Source organism: Panthera pardus, unplaced genomic scaffold (assembly GCF_024362965.1).
Source record: "Panthera pardus isolate Hobbes unplaced genomic scaffold, ASM2436296v1 HiC_scaffold_10, whole genome shotgun sequence".
In the NCBI taxonomy this organism is placed as follows: Eukaryota; Metazoa; Chordata; class Mammalia; order Carnivora; family Felidae; genus Panthera; species Panthera pardus.
In genome coordinates this window covers 104166246-104181879 of record NW_026526655.1, presented here as the reverse complement: position 1 = coordinate 104181879, position 15634 = coordinate 104166246, and the positions used below count along the sequence as shown (strand labels likewise).

At 41.4% G+C, this 15634-nt stretch overlaps 1 protein-coding gene across 27 annotated transcripts in view; it reads left to right on the top strand.

Annotated features, from left to right (window-relative positions):
• The window catches only part of CLASP1 (cytoplasmic linker associated protein 1), a 271145-nt gene that overhangs the window by 204327 nt on the left and 51184 nt on the right, over positions 1–15634 (top strand). For 12 of the 27 annotated variants that reach the window (XM_053909856.1, XM_053909827.1, XM_053909806.1 and 9 more), the window contains 7 exons: positions 125–148; positions 1497–1741; positions 4234–4297; positions 5696–5787; positions 6656–6811; positions 12954–13032; positions 14056–14199. In XM_053909856.1, coding sequence (XP_053765831.1) covers positions 125–148; positions 1497–1741; positions 4234–4297; positions 5696–5787; positions 6656–6811; positions 12954–13032; positions 14056–14199 — 804 coding nt within the window. Of the gene's footprint in view, positions 1–124; positions 149–1496; positions 1742–4233; positions 4298–5695; positions 5788–6647; positions 6812–12953; positions 13033–14055; positions 14200–15634 lie in introns of all 27 variants that reach the window. The other 15 variants (XM_053909860.1, XM_053909828.1, XM_053909812.1 and 12 more) reach the window with 3 other exon arrangements.

Genomic DNA, 15634 nt, shown 5'->3' with positions numbered 1-15634 from the left:
TGTATTTTTGGTTTGCTAAGATATGTTTTGCTGTACACTTTTGTTGCAAGAACAATCCCCACATATGCTTCTGACATAATTCTCTATGCTTTTTCCCCATCCTTCAATATTTTCCTGCCTACAGCTGTTAGGAGACTCCAGGAGCAAGGTACCAGTGCTTTAACTTTTGTTTTACAACTTCATTTTTTTCTGTTGCAAGTATATTTCCTTTAGGAGCTAGTGAAAGCAACAAAGCGTGTAGTATAATGTAGAAATCCTGATCTGAATTATGATTTGTCCAGTCTAGTGAAGCTGTTGTTAGCGATGGAATCAGTCTCCTCTCTCCTCTGTTCTAGTTCTTTTTTGTTTTTTGGGTTTTTTTTGGTTTTTGATTTTTGGTTTTTGGTTTTTTTTATGTCAAGCTCTGCTCCTTCTCCTATTAGTGTTTTATTTTATTTATTAACCCAGTTTGTGTCTACTGTTAATGTTCTTATTTCATGGATGGATGTATTCAACATTTTTCTTATTTTATGGATCTAGTTTATACGTAAATAAGATGATCTTGTAATTTACCACCCTAACAAGGATGATTGTGAAAGGGGGGACTATTCATAACTATGCTGGGACAAGAGGCATAAGACAGAACTGTCCCGAGCAAGTTGTGATGGATGGACAAGCCGTGTTAATTAGAAAATTACATTTGGGGGGAGAAAAAGAAAAAAGATTACATTTGTATGGTTTTGGCCAATAACTTTTTTTTTTCTTTTAGGGAAAATTGTATTTTGTCAGTTTACTAGCTGTTGCTATATTATTTATGGGTTTAACTTCCAGTTTTATATTCAGGGTAAGAGAAACAAATGAAGGATCTACAGGAAGCCTATTTGTGTTCAGATAATTTAAGAATCCTTTGACAGGGGCTACTCTGCTCTGACATTTCAGTTTTAGACTTTCTTAAGGAAGCATGAATATTCAAACAAATTTTCCCATTGACCGTGCTCAAGATCTATTGTTTTTGATTGTGAAAGGGGCCGGTGGGCACACTTACTTGCAGTGTGGCAGGGGCTGGCCCAGGTTAGTTAGCATATCCTTCCATTATATCCTCGCAACAAGCGTGTGAGAGGTATCGTTACTGTTATTTCAAAGATGGGGAGAGTGAAGCGGGAAGGTTAGGAGGCTTTCTGGGCTTCCTCAGCCCGTCAGCGGCTGCAGGCTGACCACCCAAGTCTGTCTTACTGCAAAGTCCACACACGGGACTAGAGACCGTACTCTTTTCGTCTCTGCTGTGGATTGCTCTGCTTGTTATCCTATCCCGACTGGACGTCTGCTTTTCTGTTTTTATTTCCCTAATCTGTAAGCACAGGAAAGTGCGGTGCTTGTGTGCGTGCGTGCGTGCCCGTGTGCGTGCGTGCGTGTATCTTTTTACCATTAACTGTTGCCGATTTTGTTTGGCGTGACTCGCGGTCATTTCGCCTTCCCATTTCTTCCTCCGTCACTCCCACCTCCGTTGGACCTGACAGAAGAAGCCTGTGAGGAGGAGGTATGAGCCGTATGGGATGTATTCTGATGACGATGCCAACAGCGATGCCTCAAGCGTTTGCTCTGAGCGCTCGTACGGCTCCAGGAACGGCGGCATTCCCCACTATCTGCGGCAGACCGAGGACGTAGCAGAAGTTCTCAACCACTGTGCCAGTTCCAACTGGTCGGAAAGGAAAGAAGGGCTTCTCGGCCTGCAGAATTTGCTGAAGAGCCAAAGAACACTGAGGTGAGGGGACAGGAGGCCGAGGTTGTGAGCCAAGTTCTAAGTCTCATGGTCTGCTCATCAGCACCTTAAATGGATTCCTTGCCATTCGTGCAGTCCTTCCAGAGTTCCAAGGCTCAGGGTCAGGCACTACGAGTGCTAAGATGGCTAAGACGTGGTCTTTGCCTTCCAGAGACTTTGAAACCTCTGGCAAATACTCTGTACTTTATTAGGTGTGTAAAATATTTGGTTCCCTTACAGTTCATATGTATCAGGTAGGTGTTGTTTGAGAAATCTTGGTACAGTTTGCAGTTTAGGTAAAAAAATCAAACAACTCTGCAGGTTGATATGGTTCATTACACTTTGGGATTGTGGGTAAAATGATAGCAGTCTCCATCTAAAATGTTTCAATATGCAAACACATATATAGCTTAAATATGTATAGTGATGACATACTAAGAGTACTTGAAACTTGTAACGGTATTATCACTAGAAGTGATTACTTTGTTTTTGCCTTTGTTTCTGTGTTTCATAAATTTTCTCAAATGAGCTTGTATTACACACACCAAAAAAGTATGTGTTTATACCATACTTCATCAAATCTAAGGCACCATTGATGCACCATTATTTTACATCCCTCTAAGAAGAAATGCTGACTTATTAAACCATGGCAATACTAATATGTCTTTGATTGTAAGACAAAGCTCAAAATTATAGAAATGTTACAACGTGAAGAATTTGAGAAAGTTAGAATCCATGAAATGCAGTATATTCTTTGGATAATTTTTTTTTTAAGTTTATTTCGAGAAAGAAAGAGAGCAAGCAAGTACATGCGGGAGGAGGGGCAGAAAAAGGGAGAGAGAGAGAATTCCAAGTGGGCCCCCAGCTGTCAGCGTGGAGCCCAGTGCGGGGGCTCGATCCCACCCAAACTGTGAGATCATGACCTGAGCCAAAACCAAGAGTTGGACACTTAACCGACTAAGCCACCCAGGTGCCCCTGGATAATTTTTCTAAGATAAATTTTGAATGTGTGTAAGTTTATGGTCACAGGTGGGCCCTGCGAAGCTAAGTGAACATTGCCTGATGAATCCCCATGCTGTTAAGTGTGCCCGTCCAGTCAGTCAGACTCCGCCCTGCCATATTCGGACTTGCTTTGTGCTGTCCTCCTACCTCCCCCCAGGCTCCCATTATTCCATTCTGGTCACAAAGAGGTCTTGAGCAGCTTTGTCCTATGCCTTCTGAAATTCAGGTAGCCTCTGACATTCACTAGTGAGCTGTCAACAACAAAATGAGGATGGTTTATTGAGATGATGATTCCTCAGAATCTGCTTAATCTGGTGGTCCCCTTTCTTAATATTTTAATGTTGACCGAGTATCCGTTGAATAATCTCTAGAAATCTATTGATTGGGATTGGTCTAATCTAGAGCGCTGTGTTACTGATGTTAAAGTAGATCATCAAACCAGCTGTCTGGTAGGTGTGAAGGGGGATTACTCGGGGTAATTTGGGGGCAAGATGATGATCCTTATACTCAAGCCTTGAAGTAAAATGGGCCTCAGTGGTATAGATAAGGATAAGAAAAAGCAAAAGGGCACTAACAGGAAATGAACATTTGCTTTGTCTCAGTAGCTGAAGGAAGGAAGTGTGTTCTCTCCTTAACCCTCCCTGTAGTCATTTGTTTGATACAGATCTAAAGACATTTGAGTACTTTGTAGCAAAACTGAGATTAAAATCCAGGTCTGTCTGACCCCAAACCACGTGCTTTTCCTAGTTTATCTCACTGAGTTTCATCTGTGGCAGGTGGAAGACACACCTCAAGTGGGTGGGGTTTAGCTCATGGCTTTGCCTCCCCCATGTGTGTGAACTTCAGCAGTCACTCTGGAAGATTGTTTCCTCATTTTCAGATGAGAGCCCAACTATCATGATTTTATATTTCTACGTAATTTCATCATGAGTTAAATAAGTTAATTTATTTGTGAAAAAAACTTTGTTATATAAAAATTTTAAAAAAAAAATTTTTTTTAATTTTAGTGTTTATTTATTTTTAGAGAGAGAGACAGAGTGTGAGCAAGGGAGGGACAGAGAGAGAGGGAGACACAGAATCCAAAGCAGGATCCAGGCTCTGAGCTGTCAGCACAGAGCCTCATGTGGAACTCGAACCCATGAACCACGAGATCATGACCTGAGCCAAAGTTGGACACTCAACCAACTGAGCCACCCAGGCGTCCCTGTTACATAAAAATTATTTTTTAAAAAGCTGTCACGGGCTGCCCGGGTGGCTCAGTCGGTGAAGCCTCCGACTCTTCATTTCGGCTCAAGTCATGATCTCATGGTCTGTGAATTCAGGCCCCACACTGGGCCCTGCGCTGACAGTGTAGAGCCTGCTTGGGATTCTCAATCGCCCCCTCTCTCTATGCCTCCCCCTTCTCAAAATATAGAAAAAACAAAAGCTGTCACTAATCTCAGTGTTGACTCATGAAATTCCAAGTTCATTTCTTTCCATTTTATTTCCTCTAGTCGAGTAGAATTGAAAAGACTGTGTGAGATCTTCACTCGAATGTTTGCTGACCCTCACAGCAAGGTAAGTCTGGGAATCCTGCCTGCTCATGCCCCCCCTGCATGCCCACGTGAGCTGTATAATACACTACTTAAGAGTGAGAGTTCCCCATAGTGCAGTTTAGACCTTCCAGATTTAACACCAGTTTCTGCAGTAGTTGATGTTATATCTTTTAAGCTGTTTTTTTGTTTGTTTGTTTGTTTTTGTTTCTGTTTTTTGAGAGAGACGGAGAGAGAGTCCCAAGCAGGGACTCAGTCTCACGAATAGTGAGATCATGACCTGAGCCAAAATCAAGAGTCAGAAGCTTAACCAACTGAGCCACCCAGGCACCCCCCCCCCTCCCCGCCCATTATATCTTTTAAAAATGACTTCTGGAGAACTTAAAATGTCCATAAAACTTCGGGCTGGATAAAGTATGTTTTAAGAGTTAATGGAAAGAGTCAGATGTATTCTTACTCATTCAGATACTTTTGGGTGCCTCCTATTAGCCAAACAGTGGTGCTAGAATAAAACATTGTATTATAATGTAGTGCCCCCTTTTTTTTTTTTAACTTACAGTAGTTAAGAAGATAATCAAATATATGATTTTTTTTTTTTTTTTTTTTTTTTTTTTTTTTTGTATCCCATGTAGAATGTTTCTATATAGGACAGGACAGAAAAATAGAAGCATTTATGTAACGGATTTATTGAAAAACCAGGTTAAACTATTTCTCCAAATAGAATTTGCTATCCCTAAGAACTTGCTGTCCCTAAGAACTGCGGCCATTTAGCAGGTGTCCACACTCCCGGGGTCCAAGGAGAGTGCTGATCATGAGGGGATCTCTGCTGGGGGGGAAACAACACTGAGTGTGACCCAGGCCCTTTCTAGGAGTGGTGCCGAGAGGGGGTCTTTACAGAAGCTTACTTGGAGTCCAGATTTGAAGCACATACCATCAGTTGGGGAGGAGTCCTAGAGGCTGTCGGGTGCTTTTAGAGAAAGAAAATAGGGGGAATGAGTTTATTGGGGAAGTTTAAAGGATGGATAAAGGACAGAAACAATCTATGGATCCTGTCCTTTGAGATGCTCATGGGAGCCTAGGAGAATGAATGTGTGGGTTCTCTGGTCTCTACGGGGGGGGGGGGGGGGGGGGCGGGTTGGGGGACAGCATTTTTCCTCGATCCTGGTCTTTGAAGCATGTCTTAAAAGTCCTGTGGTGATCCTCACAGCAAAGTCCACATTAACAACATTCGTAAAATTCAAGAAAGGTTGGGTTCTAGGGCCACACAGATATCCAAAGATCTAATTATCATGATTTTTCTCTAAGGTAGTGTTTAAAAGCAGGAAGATTTTAAGCATAAGCATAAGATTCATAAGACTTACGGCATAAGGGGTATTAGGTGGTATGGGGCATTGATGAAATTTCTATTACCTGTCACCTCTAGATTGCTGATTCAGAACCAGAATATGAGGATAAAGAAGGAAATTTGTTTCCATCAGAAGGCTCTTGTACAGTGAGTTTGGAGGTCTCAGTTTAGTTCATATTTGCTAGCTGCCTTTGAGCTAAGTCAAGAATCCCTGGGGCTCAGTGAGTTATTTCTGAGCTGTCTCACTGGAGACCCCTGGTGGTTAATAGCTGCTGTGCTAGAACTGAGCAGGTCTATAATGGCTGGATTGTCCCAGTAGAGCACGACTCATTAGCCAAATAGGGTACTTCTCTCTCTGAAATCGGTTCCAGGATAGTCCACTGTGGACTCTTATCTCACCTTAGACAGCGTTAATGACTGCACGGCAGCATAAGAATTATGCGGACTGTATACCATACTTTTTTACAATAAAGACTATTCTCACTTTTACAGTATTTTCTTATAAAGATATTCCTTTGCAGTATCTGAACTGGAGTCATACAGTGCACAGGTGTTTTTCCTCCCTCATCCTCCAACATCCAAATAGTACTTGTTGAGTGCTAGGTAACGAACAGTAATAGTATAGAATTATGATGGTTAAAATACCTTTTTTTTTTTTTTAAGAGAAAGGAAGGAAGGAGGAAAAGCCTGCAGGAATAAACTGACACTTTTCAGTAAAGTTAATTTCTCTCAATACTGTATTTCGAAGGCATATTGAGGGAGGGGAGAGTATCAGATATCAGAGATCAGTTTGTAGTCTTTTCAGGTCTTTTAAAAAACTGCATGAAAATGGTATTAATTCACTGTAGACTAACATGGAATTTGTTTTGTTGCATGGCCTGGTTTGCGGTGGAATTCACAACAGAGAGTAAGTTCCAATCCTTTTTCCTTTATTTTTTTAAATACATTTGTCTTCTCTAATATGACCTGTCCGTGTTTTAGAGACTTTGGAGACAATTCTGAATTACATATATGAAATGTTTCCGTCTAGGTTTTCAGTATGTTTTTGGAGACTCTGGTGGATTTTATAATAATTCATAAGGATGACTTACAAGACTGGCTTTTTGTTCTTCTCACACAATTACTTAAGAAAATGGGGGCAGATTTACTTGGATCTGTGCAAGCAAAAGTTCAAAAGGCTCTAGATGTCACAAGGTAAGTTTTTAAGGACCAGACCACTTTTTTCCCCAGCTTTTGAGTTGTAACTGACATAAAACGGCCTATAAATTTGAAGTGTATAACATGATGGTTTAATACACGTGTACATTGCTAAATGATTACCACGGTGTTAGTTGACACATTCTTCACCTCACATAATTACCATTCTTTTATTGTGCTCGTGGTAAGAACATGTAAGAGCTTATTCTTTTAGCCACTGTCAAGTGTATAATCCAGTCCTGTTAACTGATAATCACCATCTGTACTTCAGATCCCCAGAGCTGCTGTGTGTTACGTATGCTTGTTCCCTTTGACCAGCATCTCCCCATGCTTCCCACCCCCGCATCCCCTGACAACCACCATTCTGCTCTGTTTTTATGGATTTAGGGTTTTTTTGTTTTGTTTTTTATTTGTTTCTGTTTGTTTGTTTGTTTGATTCCACGTATAAGTCAGATCACGCAACATTTATCTTTCTCTGTCTGGCTTATTTCACTTAGCATAATGCCCTCAACGTCCATCATGTTGTCCCAAATGGCAGCATTTTCTTCTTTTTTATGACCGAATAATATGCCATTATTTTTCTTTGTCCGTTCGTTCATCTGTTGACAGACACTTAGGTTGTTTTGTATCTTGACTATTGTAAATAATGCTACAGTGAACATGAGGTCAGAGGTCTCTTCAAGATAGTGGTTTCATCCCCTTTGTATACATATCCAGAAGTCGAATTACTGGATTATATGATGTTTCTATTTTTAATTTTTAATTAATTTATGTCTTCAAGTTTCTTTATGGGGGGGGTGGGGCTTGGCACAGAAGGAGAGAGAGAGAGAAGGAGAGAAAGAATCCCAAGCAGGCTCTGCACTGCCATGCGTAACCCGACGTGGGGCTTGATGTCATGAACCGTGAAATCGTGACCTGAGCCAAAATCAAGAGTTGGATACTTAACTGACTGAGCCACCCAGGCGCCCCTTTATTTTTAATTTTTTGAGGAACATGTATACTGTTTTTCATAGTGGCAGCACCAATTTACATTCCTGCCTACAGTGCACAAGGGTTCCCTTTTCTGCACATCCTCAACATTTATAATAACTAGGAGGTGTGAGGTGATAGCTCACCGTGGTTTTGATTTGCATTTCCCTCATGGTGATGTTGAGCACCTTTTCATGGATTTGCTTGACACTTGTTTGACATTTGTTGATGTCATGTTTGGGAATGTATCTTTTCACGTGGGCTAGACAATGTTGATGTTAACAAGACTCTTACAGTGTTTTTCTGGCATTCTCTTTTGTTTTTGTCAGCTGCTTGAATAAGTCCTCTCTTACACCATTTCCACATTCTCTTGTTAACAGATTTGTTGAAATGTCCCTGCTTTCCATGAGATGAAAAGTTGGCGTTATTTTTGTGAATGCTCAAGACAAATGTAAAAACAAGTATAAAACCTTGCAAATTGATCCTCTTATCTTTAAAAGACATTTTAGAGTATTTATTTACATCCTTCTGAAGACCTCAGTATTTTTAAAAAATGATTATTTTGAGAGAGAGCACGCATGTACATATGCACACATACGTGAGTGGGGGAGGGGCAGAGAGAGAGGGAGACAGGGAATCCCAAGCATCCTCTACACTGTTAGCGCAGAGCCCTACGCAGGGCTCAGTCTCACAAACCGTGAGATTGTGACCTGAGCCGACGTTCAACCCACTGAGCCACCCAGGCACCCTAAGACCTCGATATTTTTATTTATTTATTTTTAATTTACATCCAAGTTAGCTAGCATATAGTGCAATAATGTTTTCAGGAGTAGATTCCAGTGACTCATCCCCTGTGTGTAACACCCAGTGCTCATCCCCAACAAGTGTCTTCCTTAACCCCTTACCCATTTAGCCCATCCCCCCACCCACAGCCCCTCCAGCAACCCTCAGTTTATTCTCTGTATTTAAGAGTCTCTTATGTTTCGCTCCCTCCCTGTTTTTATATTCTTTTTGCTTCCATTCCCTTATGTTCATCTGTTTTGTATCTTAAATTCTTCATATGAGTGAAGTCATAGGATATTTGTCTTTCCCTAACTTATTTCACTTAGCATAATACTCTCCAGTTCCATCCACGTAGCTGCAAATAGCAAGATTTCATTCTTTTTGATTGCCGAGTAATACTCCATTGTATGTATATACCACATCTTCTTTATCCATTCATCCACCGATGGACATTTGGGCTCTTTCCATACTTTGGCTATTGTTGATAGTGCTGCTATAAACATGGGGGTGCATGCATCCCTTCTAAACAGCACACCTGTATCCCTTGGATAAATGCCTAGTAGTGCAATTGCTGGGTCGTAGGGTAGTTCTATTTTTAATTTTGAGGAACCTCCATACTGTTTTCCAGAGTGGCTGCACCAGCTTACATTCCCACCAACAATGCAAAAGAGATCCTCTTTCTCTGCATCCTCACCAACTTTATTGTTGCCTGAGTTGTTAATGTTAGCCATTCTGACAGGTGTGAGGGGATATCTCATTGTGGTTTTGATTTGTATTTCCCTGATGGTGAGTGATGTTGAGCATTTTTTAATGTGTCGGTTGGCCATCCGGATGTCTTCTTTGGAGAAGTGTCTCTTCATGTCTTTTGCCCATTTCTTCACTGGATTATTTGTGTTTTGGGTGTTGAGTTGGATAATTTCTTTATAGATTTTGGATACTAACCCTTTATCTGATGTCGTTTGCAAATATCTTTTCCCATTCCATTGGTTGCCTTTTAGTTTGGCTGATTGTTTCCTTCACTGTGCAGAAACTTTTTATCTGGATGAGGTCCCAATAGTTCAAGACCTCAGTATTTTTAATACTTCCGTCTTCTTACAAGTCACACTAGAAATCTTGCTAGCCACATATGATGTAGGGCTCCCACTCGCCCAGCTACAATCTCTGTTAGCATTCACTGACTCAGAGGTTGATAACGCATAGCAGTTGTGACCTGTTACAAGGAAAGAGAGAAGAGCTGTGGAGATTCAGAGACATGTGAAAAACTGACTGTGTGCTGTCATTTTTCAGAAACCTCTTATCTACTGTGTCTGCAGTTGTAGGTTCGCAACATACGAGTATTAGAAATTAAATAGCCTCAGAAGACACCTCGCTGTAATGACTCAGTTGCCATTTGGTGGAAGATGGAGGGTTATGGGTCAGATCAGTGAATTTTTAAAAGAATAAGCCAATGACTCCAGATCAACTAATTATCCTCAGTAGGGTAACTTTTATATGACTCAGTTACTACACACTGGAATATTATCATATATCATAGAATGTCCAAAACAGAAGGACCCACCTTCATTTTATTAATGAGGAAACAGACTTTACTTGACTTGCCCGGGTCACAGTGCGTGTTAGTGGCCATGTGGGAACTGGAATCCAGGACTGCTGGTTATTACACCGCTGTGTGTTCCCCTTACTGCAGGCTGGTCTGTGGATGTGGGACTTTCTCTCCTGAAGGAGAATGTGGATAGTATTTGCGCTTTTTCTTTCCTCTCTGGCTCCCTCCACTAACAGTAGCGCACGTCACCCTGCCATCATCCCCCATGTATGTGTCTGTTAGTTGTTTGTGACTGCGCAACATGCATTTGTTCCTCTGTGCTCTGATGCCAACTGTTTTCTTTTGGTTCCTGACCCTGTAGATCTGTATAATTTGTGCTGCTATAGAATTTTATTATCCAAAGAGCTCTCCCTTGGTATTCAGTGAGCTCAGTATAATATACTATATTTACAATAAGCTTTTCAAATGCCGTCCCTCCTTTGGATGAGCGAGTTTAGTGGAATTAAGGAACATTCCTGCGTGCCGGTGTATTACTGGATTTGTAAAGGTTCAGCCAGGGATTGACTAGAAGGGCGAGGCGGGTCCAGCTGATAGTAACTGAGTGAAGTAGACAGGAGAGACGGTGATGCTGTGGGCTAGGGAACTTCCGTAGAGAGAGGTGGCCATGTTGGCATGTGGGCCCAGTGGGCCCAGACTTCCCAAGAAAGGTCAGAAATGTGGAATAAGGCAGCACATTTGAGCTTTATTTTTAAATGACACTCTGAAAGCCAGATGAAACATTTGTGAATCAGACTTGGCCTAAAGGTCTCTTCCTTCATATAGGTGAATTTGTGAAGGGCAAAAACTTTCAGATCTTTAGGGATGGCAGGAATATTAAGATTTTACTCCTAAACTTTGGTGATTAAGGAAAACCCTCTGGTTATTTTCCTGGATGCCCCCTTTCCTTTAAGAATCCTCTCCTGGGTAGATTCGATCCAAATCTCTAGAGCACGTTCATTATTCAGTTTTCTCAGCAGCTGAGATGCCTAGCTATTTATGTATATTTAGGACCCATCAGTGAGTATTGGCGGGGAAGGGAGGGGAGGGCCTTTGTAATGGCTGAGGGGGGTTCCTAAGATAACAGGTCTGATTGCGAGTCTGCCCACTTCCTTTCCTTTGGCTGTGCCTGGCCACAGACACGTTTCCAGGTTAAACACGCCAGCTTATACTGAAATGGATTCTCCGTTCTCCCCTTGCTGCAGAAGGAGACAGAAGTTTTGTGTGTGGTTTGTCAAGCTCGTTTCTCTAATTTATAGCTGGTGTGAGTCACTTAAGTCATGTATGCTAAAGCGTACTTTGCTTACAGAAGTGGTCCTCCTGGCTTCCTGGGTACAAATACATGTGCTATTGGGTCACGTTTACTTTTTATTAGTAATTATAACAGTAGTAATATTAGTACCCAGGATGTGCTCCGTGCTTTGCATTTTCTTTACATTATGTCATTAAAATTTCAAATTCAGGGGCGCCTGGGTGGCTCAGCCGGTTAAGCGTCTGACTTCAGCTCAGGTCACGATCTCGCGGTCCGTGAGTTCGAGCCCTGCGTCGGGCTCTGGGCTGACGGCTCAGAGCCTGGAGCCTGCTTCCGATTCTGTGTCTCCCTCTCTCTCTACCCCTCCCCCGTTCATGCTCTGTCTCTGTCTCAAAAATAAAAATAAACATTAAAAAAAAAAAGTAAAATTTCAAATTCATCCTGTGACTTCACAGATCTGAACCTGCTTCCCCGTTCTTGTTACTATACTTCTGTAGATTGAGAAGAGTCCCTTAGAGAGGCCAAAGGAAACAATGCCGTCACTCAGCCTCAGTTGTAATAGATGTTTGCATTGCACCATCTTTCCTATTAGTGTGGAAAATACATCTACAACTTCCTACATGGACACGATTATGCACTTTTAAACTAATGCTAGTAATTGCAGCATTTTAAGGGAAGGAGCATGGACTTTGGCTAGCCAAGAGTCCTCGGGGTTACTCAGATGTATCAAAGATGTGAAATGGCTGCAAGAAATGAGATCAGGAACAGGTGAGAAGCGGAGGGTCCTGGTTTCTGCATATGTGTTGTAGCTGGATGGGGGATTCCCTTGCTGGGTCTCCCATACTCTTTGTGGTCACCCTACAAAATAGAGACCAGAAGCAGTTGCGCAGTAGGACCAAGGAGGACAGCATGGTTAGCTGAAGCAAGGGCAGCTGTAGGCAGCCTCGTCAGGATGTAAATTAAGATTTCGGAATTGGAAGTTTTTCTCATGAAGCAGTTTCAGAAAGGTACCTGGAAAGAAGATGAGCACATTCTAGAAGGCAGGTAGGAATCTCTTTTATCGTTTGGTCTTCATTTCTAAAATAGCATACATAACTCTAAGTGTCGTGTGTGTTTTGGGACTTGTAGCAAGATTTCCCATTTTCTGGGGCACCTGGGTGGCCGAGTTGGTTGAGCGTCCGACTTCGGTTCAGGTCATGATCTTGCACTTGGTGAGTTGAGCCCCATGTCGGGCTTTGTGCTATCAGCACAGAGCCTGCTTTAGATTCTCTGCCCCACTCTGTCTCTGCCCCTCCCCCTCTCAAAAATAAATAAAACATTTTTTAAAAATAATAAGTAAAAAAAAAGATTTTCCATCTTCTTAATTTTATATGTAATGTCTATTACTCTAGTATTTATATAAAATGGAAAGTACAATTACCTGGTGTAGAGGCTTGCTTCCGTGTCCATCAGACTTATCTCTAGTGGTATATTTTTGTTTCTGAGATGGTTTTGCATTATTTTTTGTAACGTATCTTTCCTTAAAATGAGCACTTTCTTTCTTCTCTTAAACCTAGGGACTCCTTTCCATTTGACCAACAGTTTAACATTTTGATGAGATTCATTGTGGATCAAACTCAAACTCCTAACCTCAAGGTTGGTGACTATTTGTCATTACAATTCAACCTCTAGAAGTCAAATTTGCTTAAAATGTCCTTTTTTGTACATGACTCGTATTTGGCTGTTATGAATAAGTCTGCTGTGAGTGAGCATTCTTACACAACTGTTTGGGGCCATGTTTCCATTTTTCTTGTTTGAGTACCTAGGAGAAGAGTCACTGGTTCATTGGGTGGGTTGTGTTTAATGTTATTTTAAACTGTTCAAATGGTTGTACCGTATTATATTCCTACCAGCAATATAATGGCAGGCCTAGTAGTTCCACGTCCTCACCAACATTTGAGTAATTTTGCTGTTTTCCACCGTATTTAAACTAGAAAATTCTGGTGTGTTGATATAAGGTATCTTACTGAAATGTTTTCCATATTAACGTTCTAACACATGAAAATTAATTGTCACGTATTTTGGAAAATCATAACTATAAGACTGAATTTGAGGGAGGGTATTATTAATTTCAATTAGGTCGTGTACGTCATCTCTTCTTCATTCATTAGCTTTTGTTGGGGTTTTAGGATAGCTGCAATCAATAACCGCCCTCTTCTCCTAAGGTCAAAACCAGTTGAGGCATCAGTGGAGAAGTTAAGGTAGAATATCAGCGTGATTGCTAAAAATGCTACCTTGCAAGACGTGGCCTAGGATGCCCAAAAAACAATACTAAGTGCTTCCTGGTCAAGCGGCAGAGTCGTAATCCCGTGGCCTGCCCATGGGGGCTCAGATGCCCTGCAGGTGTCTTGCTGCGTATGGGAGGAGGCAGAGCAGGCCTTCTCCACAGGCACGGTGATCTAAAACTGAAGGAGGTTGATCTGTATGCCAGTCTTCCTGTTCCCAAACTTAACCTGTCAGCCATTTCATGCTTTTGTCCCTGATGGACGTGGCTCTGTGTGAAAACATAGATCCAGGAGAAAGGAGGGGTCCCCTCAATTGTATTTACTTTTCTCTGATCAGAATTCTATTCAGAGATTCATAAGTGTACCTAATGAGTATAATTATTGGGTCTTTCAGGTCAAAGTTGCAATCCTGAAGTACATTGAGTCCCTCGCTAGGCAGATGGATCCAACGGATTTTGTAAACTCTAGTGAGACGAGGCTTGCAGTTTCTAGAATTATAACCTGGACGACAGAACCAAAGAGTTCAGACGTGAGAAAGGTATGTCCGCGAGAGCTCAAGTGCAGCTTTAAACACACCGTTCTCAGGCATGTGTTAGGAAAAGAAATGTACTTGGGAACTTGCACACCATGCCACACACCTGCATGGGATCCTTTATTACTCCTTTTCTGTGAAACCAAGACTTTGCTGTTGCCCCTTACCTTCTTTCTCCAGTTCCACCTAGTCCCAGTCTTCCAGCATCAAAATGAAAATCGGAAATCGTGTATGATTGGTTTGTGGTTTTCTTAGGCATCTATTTTATTCTTTCTAAGTGAGAAATCACTCATGGTTTAGTGTCTCTTCAGGCCATCGGTTTTCCACATATCAGTTTTGTGACATGGACTTTGAGGACAGAATTGAAAATCTAAGGCTGCCTGGCCACAAGGTGCCTCATAGCAAAAGGTGGCTGAAAATTTGCTAAGAAATGAATTTCTGAATTTAAAAAGAGCAAACAATTTCAGATTACATACCATACTTGGAACACACTCTGACTTGGGGAGTGACATGGGGAGATAGAATTCAGATTTTGGATGCACCCTGCTATCAAGGTGTTGTTTTGTTAGTTTATCAGCTGAAGAATATTGGCTACTTTTTTCAGAAATGACACATTGAGGAGCGGATAACATAGGAAAGAGCACAGAGTGCTATTATTTCTCTTTCAAGATAGTACTCTGCATCAGGACTATTACAAAGATTAATTATTACATGTGAAATGCTTTGTCAGTTCCTGACAAGTTGTAAGCACACCGCAAGCGTAAATTACTGTGTTTGTCTCTCTTACTCTCTGCCTGTCGATGTCGTTCTGTGCTTGAGCTTCCCACTGCTTGAGTTTGACACGTGGCCATTATTCTTTTTACTTTATGGATAAACTAAGTAGCCTTTATGAAGTACTCTTAAAAGCCAGCTTTCTCAGTTCTGCTTCCAGACTGGAGGTACGTGATTTTGGTTATTTGTGTATAATCACGAGCCTTGCATTTTTTCTTCTGTACCACACTCCTTCCACCCTTGGCCCTACCAGTGGAGTTGTTTGGCCTTAAGCAGAGTTGATAATGTGGACCACTTGGGTCCAGCAGGAAAAAAGGAAAGGAGAAATCCAAGCAATAGTTAGCAGGAGTGGTAAATTTCCAAATGCCAATAAACACTTAGCTCCTCTTCCATTGAAGTTCAAAGACAAGAACAGAAGAATTCTGTAAAAGGTTTCTTTAGAAGGGTTACGGATCATGTAAGTCCTGTGTCCATTGTATAGTCATAAACTAAGTTGTCCAAGGACAAGGAACAAGGGCAAATCCTATTAAAGCACTCATTCAAAATTGTTATCAAAGAGGCATTTCACTGGCAACCTCTGATTTAGCCATTAAACCAGTTTGGGATTAGGGAGGTACAATAGGAGGTGGTTGAATGATTTGCTTGGTGTGTAAGTCACAAACAGATATTT